The 12,385-nt window shown below is 37.8% G+C and overlaps 1 protein-coding gene across 20 annotated transcripts in view; it reads right to left on the reverse strand.

The window, feature by feature from the left end:
- The window catches only part of SORBS2 (sorbin and SH3 domain containing 2), a 145,129-nt gene that overhangs the window by 46,837 nt on the left and 85,907 nt on the right, over positions 1-12,385 (reverse strand). For 14 of the 20 annotated variants that reach the window (XM_074541397.1, XM_074541413.1, XM_074541405.1 and 11 more), the window contains 4 exons: positions 9,327-9,471; positions 6,804-6,979; positions 1,481-1,547; positions 631-675 (listed from right to left, as the gene is read on the reverse strand). In XM_074541397.1, the coding sequence (XP_074397498.1) occupies positions 631-675; positions 1,481-1,547; positions 6,804-6,979; positions 9,327-9,471 (433 nt within the window). Of the gene's footprint in view, positions 1-630; positions 676-1,480; positions 1,548-5,977; positions 6,458-6,803; positions 6,980-9,326; positions 9,472-12,385 lie in introns of those variants that run through there. The other 6 variants (XM_026791542.2, XM_026791537.2, XM_074541402.1 and 3 more) reach the window with 4 other exon arrangements.

Here is a 12,385-nt window from a genome sequence, read left to right on the forward strand (position 1 = left end):
AAATTGAATGGCTGTTTTGCAGAAGGCACTATAGCCTTTTTGCACACAGTCTATTCATGCTTTCATTTTTGCTTGTTTTGGAAATAATTTTACCATATGGGTATAATCTTCTTAAGACACAATGATTATATATCTTAGATGAATATGTCTTTTCTTGTGGCTAAATAACGTCAACATGAATGCTTATAACAAAAATGGAAAAGTTTGTAAAAAAAATCAATTTTATTAGGCACTCTCGCTGCATATTTTTAAAGTGCATTCAGTAAATTATTTTTGTCTTTCCATGTTAGTAATTAGCATTTTCATTTTCACACAGTAGTTCCCTTTCCATTTCTATAAAGGAAAGGCTGCGTTACTAACAATCACTAGTGAAAATAAATGCAATGAAATCAAGAAACCACAGGGTATCCCTCTACAGCAAGAGGTCCACAGCTGCAATAATTTCTGTAGTAAGAATGAAATGAAAATTAAACTTGTTTCATGTGGGGGAAAAAGGCATGAACAACTGAGATCAAACGAGACACTAGGAAGTGTGTCTACAAGCATTGCAAAAGCGAGCGTGAAGAGTTAACTACACCATCACTTGCTGACATTAACAAAGCGTCGTTTTGAACACGGAGTAATTCCTACCAGTATTGTATGCATATGCAGTATTATACAAGTCTGTGTCGTCATCTACAAAAAGAAATACATATGTTACAGTAGGGCCATACATGCCAGTTCATCACAGAAACTGAGCTTTGTCTTTGCAAATACAAATAAAAGATTGGTAAGCAATCAAGCACTGTATTTCTTTTCCTTGTCTCATAGGTGCTTTTGGAAGACTATGTCTTCCCACTATATTTAGGCTGTTTTTACCATCTTATTGTGTTTTATCTTCTGATCATGTCACTCATATTGCATACTTACTAAGTTAGCATCAAACTGCAAATTACTGTCTGTTCTTTTCCCCTTCCCAAACTTGATTCCTTCCTTTTGTTAGCCTTCCTCTGCTACAGACTGTTAAGCTGTTGTTCCTATCACAAAAGGCAATCCTAAATATCTTCTGTGTGACTAGTGTTCAAGTTAGAGCCTGTAAGCCAACATTCTCCTGCCTACATTTCTTATTCTCCCACTAACATTCTGTGTGGCCATACTGAATGTTAGCTCTACCTCAGATGAATAGTGTCTCCTTCCTTCTGGAGGCATAATGAGCATAACTGCCATTTACAGAGTTTCCTGACATCCTTGGGGCAAATCATAAAGGACATTAAAGCTAGCAATGCCACCAAAGTTCAGTTTCAGCAAAACCAAGTAATATATTCTATGACAACAATTAAATTCAGGCACAAAATTTTTCCTTAAACCAGCCTGTTTACTAGCCCACGCTGTTCTAACACTGGAGTTCTCCAAAAGAAAGGCAGATGGTAGGAGATTTACAGTAGAAAATTTCTCATCCCTCGAACTGGACATGAGGAGACAAAGACAAGAACATACTCACCAGGCTTATGAACCATATGGATTTGCTTGAACATAGTCTTGTACCAATCCTTTGGCCTGTCAACTGTCTGAAAAAAACCAGTTTTAACAATTAACAACAAAATAAAAATACCCGTCTGTAGAGATCGGATCAGACATTTAACGTTATTCTGGAAAGAAATATTACATGTTATTCTCTATTTAATATAATAGTTTCTGTGTATTTTGAATGTATTTATGCATTTTATTGTGGAATTCCTGTAACAAATTCTGGAAGACACTGATGATTGAGTCAGTCTTGGACTCGGATCCTGGGAAGGTATAATGGTTCAGAACATTGGAATTATTGTGAGATCAACAGTTCATCACCTTAGTGCCTTGTATCTGACAATGATGAATGCTAGATTCTATACAGAAAAATAGAAACATCTCAGCAGTTATGATTACAAGCATGTAAGAAGTGCTTCTTTTGACCTCCTGGCAATTTCTGGCTTAAATTACTTTCTAAATGTAATTGTTAAATAATGCAGAAAATCTTTGTAATACTACTGAGAAAAGAACTAAGACCACACTATATTTCAGAGTTAATGTTTGGACTGCTAACAAAGAGTATTCTTTTCACCAGTTTTAAAAGCCCTTTCCAGAAAACTTAATTTTAACTTATTCAATAATCACTCATTCAATTATACTTATCCTTACTTTTGCAAACTAAGTGATCCTAATCTCGAATTTCCCAAACTCTGCTCATATTGACTCCTACTTGTGCTTCTTTTTATCTGTTACCCTTCTGAATTTTCTCTTTTACTGCAATTTTCTTTCAAGTAGGATGATAATATTCCAGGAAAGGATTAACACAAAGGCAAACGTTTTCAGTATTATCCTTCTTAGGTGCTAGAATTTTACTTGTCCCACAGTAGCCATAAAAGCAGAAGTTTTAATGCAAAGAATCATGGAATCATAGAATGGGCTGGGTTGAAAGGGACTTTAAAGATCATCAAGTTCTAACATCCCTTGCACCGACAGGGACAATGTCCACTAGGCCAGGTTGCTTGGAACTCCATCCAGTGTGGCCTTGAGTACCTAAAGGGATGGGGCATCCACAAAAACCACTATGTTCAAACCTCATGGCACACAGGGAAAATTCAAAGAACCTCTCTTGAAGTGCATTATTTTGCACCAGCAAATACCAAATTTGCAATCACTTTGCTTCCTCCTCTTTACCACAAAAAGCAAAAATCTATGAATTCTTCCCTACAGAACACTGGACAGATGTGCATGTGTTCACCACACACTGCCATCTTTACTAAATCCCACCTTTGCCATGATTACTTGTTATCTCTACATAACTAATATGCTTTTACTATGAGCTCTTACTATGAGGGATTAGGCATTTCTGCCTAGTCCTGTATTTTGAGGACTCATATTGAGTTCTCATAAAATTGCTACTATTACTAGAACAATGTTTAAAATAAGAGCAGTCAGTTGAAGATCTTGGGGATCTCCTGGGTAAGAAAAAAATAAAGCAGAGTTTTGCTTTTTACCTAGGCCTGCCTTGCAAGACAGAGGTAAAGGAGGCTTAGTTTTGTCTCAAGATAAAATAGGTCCCTTCCCCCACCTACCAATGTGCTGAGTTCTGCCAAGTGTAAGCTATTCAGAAACAGATTTGGGTCATATTCATATTGTTTTCCTAAAGGTATTAAATATCTACACTAGTGGAACTCTGGTTAGAATAATTTAGCTGGACTTGAAACAAGTATGCTGTTTAGTGCTCCAGGATGATATATTCTCAGAAATTTACAATTCCAGGAGGTCTGAAGCAATTCACACTGATGGACATAACCTCCCTGCTTCTCCTCATTTCCCACAGCAACGGTCCCATGATATTGTGACTGCCTTTCTGATTGTAAACGAAGAAGAGTCTTCCAACCAGTGGCAGATGAACAAATCACAAATAATGCATGAATACTGCTGCCATGTCCCTGCTGTTTGTCAAGCATTGTCTGGTCCTCCACAAAGTCAAAGGAGGCTCCCACACAGAGATCAGGTATGGAGAAGCTTCCATGAGTAGAGAAGGTTTCCCAACATCCTTCTAGATATTTGAATGTTTCTTTCTCTCATCATCTTCCCAGCAAACCCTCCTAGGGGTTTCAGCCTCAGCCAGTAACTTGGCTTTATGTTATAAACCAGGATGGATTAAGAAATAGAATACATTAATTTTGAAATGCATTTTCTCAATTTATATTCACTAATCCCACACACCAAAATGGTTTGAGGAATTAAGAGTATTCACAATGCACAAAGCCATTCAGATGCCATCCTGCTTTGCATATATTACAGCTGATGCAATTAAATGTTGGAACACGGCATCATCCTATGTGAAAAAAACAATCAGCCAAGCAGCACGTAGAGGACATAAGAAGCAACTGCAATTGCTCCTTTGGAGAGTCCATAATCCCTGCAATATTGTAATCATCCATCAGGAAGTATGCAATTAAAGGAGGCCTCTCTGACCCTGAGATTAGCTCGGCTGGTGGGAACAGGGTGCTAATAATGCTTGCATCCCCATATGGGCTATTCACTTAAGAACTGGACTTGATGATCCTTGTGGATCTTCCAACTCAGAATATTCTGAGACTTTCAGTGGACCTCTGTTTTTTTGTGTTTTGTTTATTGTTTTTTTATGAGCTGAAATATTACATCACTAAGTATGGAAAAGAAACCTAGCAGGACTTGAATTGTTTTCACTCTTACTAAGTAGAGGCCTTTTCAGTCTACCAATTAATTTTGATAATTAGATATAAAGCAATCATTTTGGATGGACTAAAACAGTGCAGCCTTACTGCTTTCCATGAATCTGGCTTTTCCTTTCCCAGGTCCCCATCAGTGGTAAATTGTGCTATATTTGACTGAATGCTTTTCTGATTGAACAGCATTTTATCCTCTCTTTTTCAGAGACTTCATTTTTAGCGTCTTGGAATTTTACCATCTTTGGGGCAGGGCTTGGCACAAAGGCAGAACCTAACAACAATCTGAATTTTCAGACTTGCATTTCCCAGAGCTAGAAGGAGCTAAAGCGGCATAGAAGCCACATGTTAACATGGGATGGGGGTTCTGAGTGAATAAAAAGCTTTATAGGAGTCCTTCCCTTCTCAGAAGCCTGATACAAAATGGGTTAGCAGGAATAGGAAGAAAATCTTTCTGTTTTCCTTGGCTAAACAGCTGTCTCAAACCATGATCTAAGAGTGAAGACAGACTCGGAGGAGACGATCACATCTTGCAAAACCTCTTTACTCTTAAGAAGCACTCAAAATCTGGAACACAGATACTCCTGAGTTCTTAATAAACTTTGAGCAGCACAGCATTTTGGAACACAGTGCGTTTTACCTATCACCCCCGAATCTTCATTTACTGCTTTTTTGATAGACTGTTGCCATTTTTGCAAAGAGGGAAGAGTGAAACTTCTAAACTTTATGTGCAATGATAAATTGAATTAATTTGTAAACTTCTCTCTTCAGATGGACTGAGGGCGAACCTTCTGGGAGAAGATTCCTATCTGGATTGCTCACTGACCTTGGAGAAAGGGCAGGTGATATACTCTACCTTCTACTATTAATGGAAAATGCAGTTTTAGCACTTTTGCAAGATGCAGCATATTTGAGTCTTGCTGACAACTATACCAACTTTGTTCTTGCTCAGCTGGGATACACAGGGCTCAAATATACTTGTGCACACTTATAAAGGAATCTCAAATAAGTATCTTGAAAACAATTTTACTACCAGCTATGTGTTAAGGAAGTAGAATAAGGATGCAAAATGACACATCAGATACACTCATACATACACACGCTAGCATAAAGTTTTAATTTCTATCTGATTGTGAGAATTGTTTCTATAATAGCAAGATTACAGGCTATAAGATTTCTTGAAATTGAAACACACCAAAAATCAAAGCAAAACCAGCAGGAAAATGTCCTAATTCAAACTGAATTATATTTTTAGGAGAAAATCTGAAAGACTCAGATTATACAACCTGAAAGTTAAATATAGTTTGGCAGATTGCCAGCTTCATTAGGCACACTTAAGGGGGATTTCTGTTATAATCTTATATAACTGATATGCACCCTATTAGAACAATCTGCTACTAAAAAAGCACAAAACCAATTACCATATCCAATATAAAGCAAAGGCACTATTTACTTAAAAAGAGAACAGAAAGCTAGAGCATTGCTGGAAAGAAATGTCTTCATTTTTAAAAGATTCTGATCATGTAACTTTTTAATGTCATAAATAAAGCAAGAAATGTCAGAGTTCCCCCCCATTCCTATAAAAATTTTCCTCATCTTACCACTTATCCTGATTTTTTCCTATTGATTTTCTCCATTAATTTCTGGTTTCCCCTCTAATTTTTCAGTCCCTTGAAGCAATTCTTGGCAATACAACATAGCCCCCCATATGTCCATATTGGCAGACAGGATACATCCAACAGCTGCTACATCCCTGCACCTCCCTAAGACTTCACCTGCAAGGGCTCTGCCGCTTTCATCCTGGCTGCCACTCTTCTCCCTTTGTCCGTGCAGCACAGCAGTTCCTCTCTGCCTGGGGAGGCCAGCAAGTGCTGCCTTTACAGAGCCAGTGCAGCTGCCTCTGCGCTCTCTGGAGCAGCCAGAAGAGGCTGCCCTGACAGCAGAGTGGAAAGAATGCTGCAGCATAGTGAAAACAAAACTCTTCAGTCTGACATCCTGGGACCACTCAAGCAGTGACCAGCGGCAGATGATCAGAACGGGGCTGCTCACAATGAAAGGGCTGCCCAGCTATTCGCTTACGTGTCACTCAAGGGCACAAGGATTATTTAATTCACTGTCACGAAAATGCTGCTCCCTTAGATTGTCAGCAGAACAAAACTGCACATTTCTACACTAACCTGATGACATGAGAACACTGCCCCAAAAAATGCAGAGGTGTAAGATTTTTGCATATACACACAGATGTACATATGATTATTTGCACACACATACATATTTACATATATATATAGTATGCATAAGCTTTATTTCAGAAATAAACCAAATGCAATTACTGTGCATCTCCAAAAGGCAAGAACTACAAGAGACAGAAGAAAGACACAAAATTTTGGCTACTTCTAATTAAAACTAGAAACATGAGGTTGCCCAATTATGCTCCCATCAGCATTCTCCTTTTCGTCAACACACAATATTATATTCACAAGGCTGCTGATTACACACGCTCTATTCCAAATTATATAAGAGTAGAAGAATGTGAAAAACCCATTACCAACAATCAGTTCATTGTATGAGTTCATACACAGATTTCCCAGAATTTCCTACCGTTCTAATTGCTGTAGGGATTCCAGATTCATCTACCGGGCCAATCCCTGCATAATGTGGAGCTTTAATTACTGTGATTTTTTTTTCTTCTTCTGAGGATCTACAGATTGGTATTGTACTGGTGGTGGTGGTGGTGCCAACATTCTGAACATGCTGTGAGTATGTCTCTGTGGACTCTGTAAAGATAACATGACAGAAAATTGTGTAATGACAGAATAATCATACTTGGCAGTTAAAATATACTTTCCCATTTCAGTACACTGTACAAAGGCTGACAATCTTAATTGCATACATATACATTTTTTAAAAAGAAATATCATCTTTACTTGTAGGGGGATATCATCTTTAAGTAGGGATTTGCCCTACTTAATGTTACATTAACAGAATTATCAACTTATTTAAGGACCAGACAAACTATTAAACTCAGAATTAGAGTAGAAGTACTTTTTCACAATGTCTTGCTCAATAAAAAGAGAAAAAAGCCCCATAAACATAGCAAAATCTGTTGAGAAAGGTGCAGTAGCCTTTCTCCTATAAATCAAACTTTTGCACCTTTTCTACCTGTTCATTGGAAACCAGTGACATAATTTCAAAACTTCCACCCACCAAGCCCAGCAAACTATAGAAAATTGCTGTTCTCTAAGCACAGAAGACAGCCTTGCACAAAAACTTATGTCATACATGCTAAGAAACATGAAGTTTTGATGCATGAATATTTTTAAGAAAAAAATCCTGACATAAGTGTTCTTCCTTAACGTGTGTTGATATGTTTATGGGACTCTACGTATAATCCATAAAAATGGTTTTTGGTAACCCAGCACCTGTAGAGCAATCTGATAATCCACCTACAGTAATTCAGGTGAAGTGTTCAATCTGCTACTGTTTTATAGTGACCTGCAGTATTTCTACCCTTCCCCTTCAAATCTTCCTTTATAACTAATTAAATTAATATATCACTATTACCATTTCCTTCTAAAATGCAGAACAAAACTTAAGAAACACCTCAGTGCTGGGATGTGACATGAAAATTTGTACTTTTGCAGACAATACACTCTTTCCTGTGTACAGGAAAAAGAGCCCTACTCCTTCAGGCAGCAGGTTTCAGTAAATTAGTGGGCTGCTATTACAAAGCCTCTATTTTGCAAATTGAGGTAAAGTGAGATGGTTCCACTGCAGAATAAATGAATGCAGGGAGTAAAAATGTATGTTCTAACACTAATGGTGACAATAAAAATTGACTTTCATGTGGCATTAATATCCACTGATTATTCTGAAGAAAAATATGAGTTGTAATATGAGCCTCAGTGACTCCTCAGTAAAAGGAGCTCCAGTGACTGAAAGCTCTAATTTTAATTTGTATATTTCTGCTCACTCCCATTGCAGTGCTGGATTTGGCATGGCTGTTTCAGCTGTTTACTCAAGTCTGAAATCCTGTAAATAATTCAGTGCTACACATATATGGCGAGGGGCAACTCTGTGTGGCAAACGTCTGAATATTTGGAGCTTTTTCCCAAAATGCATGATGTTAAATTTAGAAAACATTTTGGATTTGATCCTTCGTTCTTAATAGGCCTCAAACTGAGGCCACCAGGGGTTTTTTTACATGAGCAAGGAGAATTAAATCAGGCTCTTACTGTGGAACACTGAACTCTAGCATCATGCAAGAGTGAAAGTCTTGGGAAAATACGTATTTCAAGTATATCCAAACTAGTACTGATAGATCTTTAAATGAGTAAACTGGAAGCACTCAAAAACTCTAGAATTCTGGGATTTGGAGTAACCCATGTATACAGTTTTTGTACTTATCACTATGATGACAGCAGCATTTGTCTAAGATGTCTCAGAGCAAGAACTGTCACCTAATTTCTCTGCAAGCACAAAAAAAAAAATGTAAACTGTGGGACCACATTCAAGTTATTTGGCATGTATAATCTTTTCTAAATATGCACAACACTGGCAGAAAAAGCAAGTAAATTATTCTCTTGGCAAAATGGGATAAGACTGGCAAAGAGCCCAAGGCTGATAGTACTTGGTTTGTGTTTAATTTTTAAATTAAAGATGCTCTAAAAAATACATGAACAAGTTTGAGATTGATGTGGCTTTAGGTTTTTAACAGCTCAGAGCCTCTCCCTTTGTTGACAGTATTTCTGCTGAAGAATTAAGGAAGTTGTAGGGAGGAGCAAAGTACAAAGTGGGCCTTCACTTTCTTATGGCAAAATGTGAAAGGGCTGGACAGGTTGAGTGATTTTGATAGATGCCCTTTCCTTGGTAAAGCCAGTAGAAAATTGGCAAGAGGTTAGCTCACACACCTAGGTTATAAAACTTACCAGTAACTCCAGTTGAGGATCACTGCTGTACCTAACAATAAATGCTATTATGTTTTTGCATTTACTTCCCAAGGTACATGAATAGACAATACCTTCATTAGGGACCTGAAGCACTCTGCAATTGTTTGCAGCCTTTACCACATGAATCAGAATACATTGTGCAATGTATAAAGCAAACATTCTGTGTGAGGCTTACCCATCATCCTGCCATGCTGCATGATAACAATGTTGGAATTGAGTGAAGCTGGTGGAGGGTAAGCTGAAGAAGGGGAAAAAGGCCTTTGAAAGTGACTCACTGGGCTGGCAGCAGTGCCAGAATTCCCATTCACTGTGATCTGAGCCTGAGAGAGACAAAACAATATCCCATTAAAATACACACAAAGCTCCCCAACTGCAATCCCAAAGAAAGAGTGATGCAAGACTGTCATCCACGCAACAATTCCCAGTTGTCAGGTACACAGCCATAATGGCATCTGCATTCACTGAAACACAAAGCTTATCACAAAGGGAGCAGAGTGTGGCCCTTATATACCTTGTACCTCCCCTCTTCCTCCTTGTGTGTGCTGGCTGTGACGCATGCTGTCTTGGGAAGGTGGCAGAGATCACGGTCAAGGCAATGAAGATGGCACAAATGAGGTTTGCAGATGTCTGACAGCAATATAAAATGAAGATGGCAGTAAAAGCTCCCAACACTGTGTGACAGAGGCTGTCTGCCACAGATCCCTCACACCAAGAGACACATTCCCTTAGTGCACATACTCAAGCACTATGGATATTAATGGGAACTTCTGTGCAGACTGAAGGGAAAAGTCTCACTAAGACTAGCTGAGAAGAGTGAAAAAAATTTCTTTAAAAAATGGAAGCCAGCTGGAGTGACTGTGGCATAATGATATGTAATCTATCAGAATAAAAATAAATAGCACCAATTAAAAAAACAACAACCCACAATCACAAAATGACAGAGCAAAATCAAAATCAAAAGTGAGAGAGCTAAGTAAACTGGAAAAAGCAGAAAGCACCTAAAGCCATTTAGGCTTTAGTTACTAGAGGCACTTCACAAGAGGAAACTACCTGCCCCCAGGTTTAGAATCAGTGCACTGGGGCTGCATCACTTTTACAGGGAGTATTGAAAGAATCAAAACTGAGATGCTGAGAAAGCATTGAATGAAGTAAGAAGGTAGCGAATATTTCAGCAGAAAAGCAAGCAAAGGTCTCTGCAACATCTCCTTTAATGCAGAACTGTTCTTTAAATCTGAATTAGAAGAACTACAAAATTGGCTCAATTTTATATAACAAATGAACTAAAACAGCTGCAGATGTAAACAAGAGACTACCTGAAGCAGCAAAGTATAAATAAAAAACATATTAAAATGCATATTATTTTTACAAATAAAAACTAAATTATTCATGACCTTCTGTATGCATTTGTATTTCGGAGATTACTGAATTGATTTGAAATTTTTAACATCTTGGCCTCCCATAGCTAAGGGAGAAAAACCATTTCTGGGTCCTATGCAGACATTATGTGAACTCCTATATGCATTCAGGGGTTTGTCATTTTAAGGATGTCTGTTTTCAGAAATGAGCTGAAAAGGTTCTGTCGTGGTGATGTCTCCATTGAAAGTTTTGTGTGTAAATGTCTCCTCTCTTAATAAACTACAGAATCGAAAGTAAGATTCTTGGCTTTTCCTCCATCACCCTCTCCTGCAAAAAAAACCCAGCTTTGGAGATGTAAGAACAGAAAAGTGACATAACTCAAAGACAGCATTTCAATGAAGGCATGTTTTCAGATAAGTTTTCAAACTGAGGCCAGCTATCTCTCCTCTGCTTCAGGTGTTCACCCATTCTCTTCTCCTACATATCTTTGGGAAAGCTTGTCTCTAGGGAAGGCAGGGTGCAACTACGTGCAGAGCCTTACACTTTCTTACTTATTTACTATGGCTTTTGCTTCTCTGAGCAGAACTGGCGTGAGTTCTTCACAGACTCCTATGAATTTTTGTAATAAAAGACTGAGATGTTCCAGAGAAGGACTTTACCAAATAGCTCAGTTAGACAGCAAGGCATTTACACTTAAGTAGTACAAAATATCATGAAAACAGCACCCGCACAAGTAGTTGAAGGACATCAGTCATAAATGTGTACGTGGCATGTTCATGACATTTCTGGGTTTGTTTCTGAAGGTCTTAGGTAAGATCTCAGCTCAGTTATAATTTTTTAGTTTCTAATGATTTTCTCCTTGAGGAAAATGTCTGTGAAGGTGGCTTTTTCATTTGTTCATCTGCTGCATCTAAGATGGCTTACAAGGTTAGCTATAGAAGACAGTTCAACAAAATTTCAAAGGCCTTTTCTTCCTTTGGAATAATTTGGTAGTTACTGACATTTTAATCTGAGAATGTGACACTTTAGGTCCAGGTGACAGAGTTTATTCCCAGATTTTACAAGGAAGTAAAATCCTTTTAGATGTTTTTTCATTTCATGGATGCATTTTTAGCCATCTGGCCTTTCTCTACAGAGAGTGGGAGATGATGACTTTTCTATACGGCAGAGTTGGGTTTTGCCAGCAGTTTAATTTCTGTGGGGTTCTTAGGACTACTTGGGGATTTTTGCTCTTTGGGTGAATGTCTTTTCATTTGGCTTTGTCCATTAACAGTGAACAAACATTATGCTCATCCCTGCCATGTCTAAAAGAGAAAGTGATGGTCCGATCTGACCATTACATAGCCTTCTACTGGGAGAATAACCCAAAAAGAGATAGAAGGACCAACTGCTCAATTTATCTTGCAAAAAATGATGCTCAAACAAAACAAATACAATTAGCTGACAATTTTAGAAGTAGGCTACAAGAAAATATAAACATTCCATGCTTCCCATAGCTAGTAAATGGTCATGTGGTGACTCTGTCTGACCAGTCTATACTTATTATGGTATATTTGGCTACAATGACTGTGTTTTATGCAAATTCATAGTAATGATTCTTAAAAAAACCCAGTGTTTTCAGAGCTGTGTTACAGAAGTTAAGAATTAAAGTTTTTACATGACTGCTATTAGTATTTTTTAGCAGCATCCAGAGCAATGACAACCAAACATTGGCTTTCCAGTTGACTATGTGCAAGGTTGGACTCAAAATACTCTTTAAAAATTATACACAAAGCTTAAAAAATATATATACTGTTTGTTCTTTTCAGGCTTGAAAATTACTGTATGCTGAAGTATTTATACAAAGTTTGAACAGTGCTGTGACCCAGTAAAACTTTG

This window comes from Zonotrichia albicollis, chromosome 5 (assembly GCF_047830755.1).
Source record: "Zonotrichia albicollis isolate bZonAlb1 chromosome 5, bZonAlb1.hap1, whole genome shotgun sequence".
Lineage (NCBI taxonomy): Eukaryota > Metazoa > Chordata > Aves > Passeriformes > Passerellidae > Zonotrichia > Zonotrichia albicollis.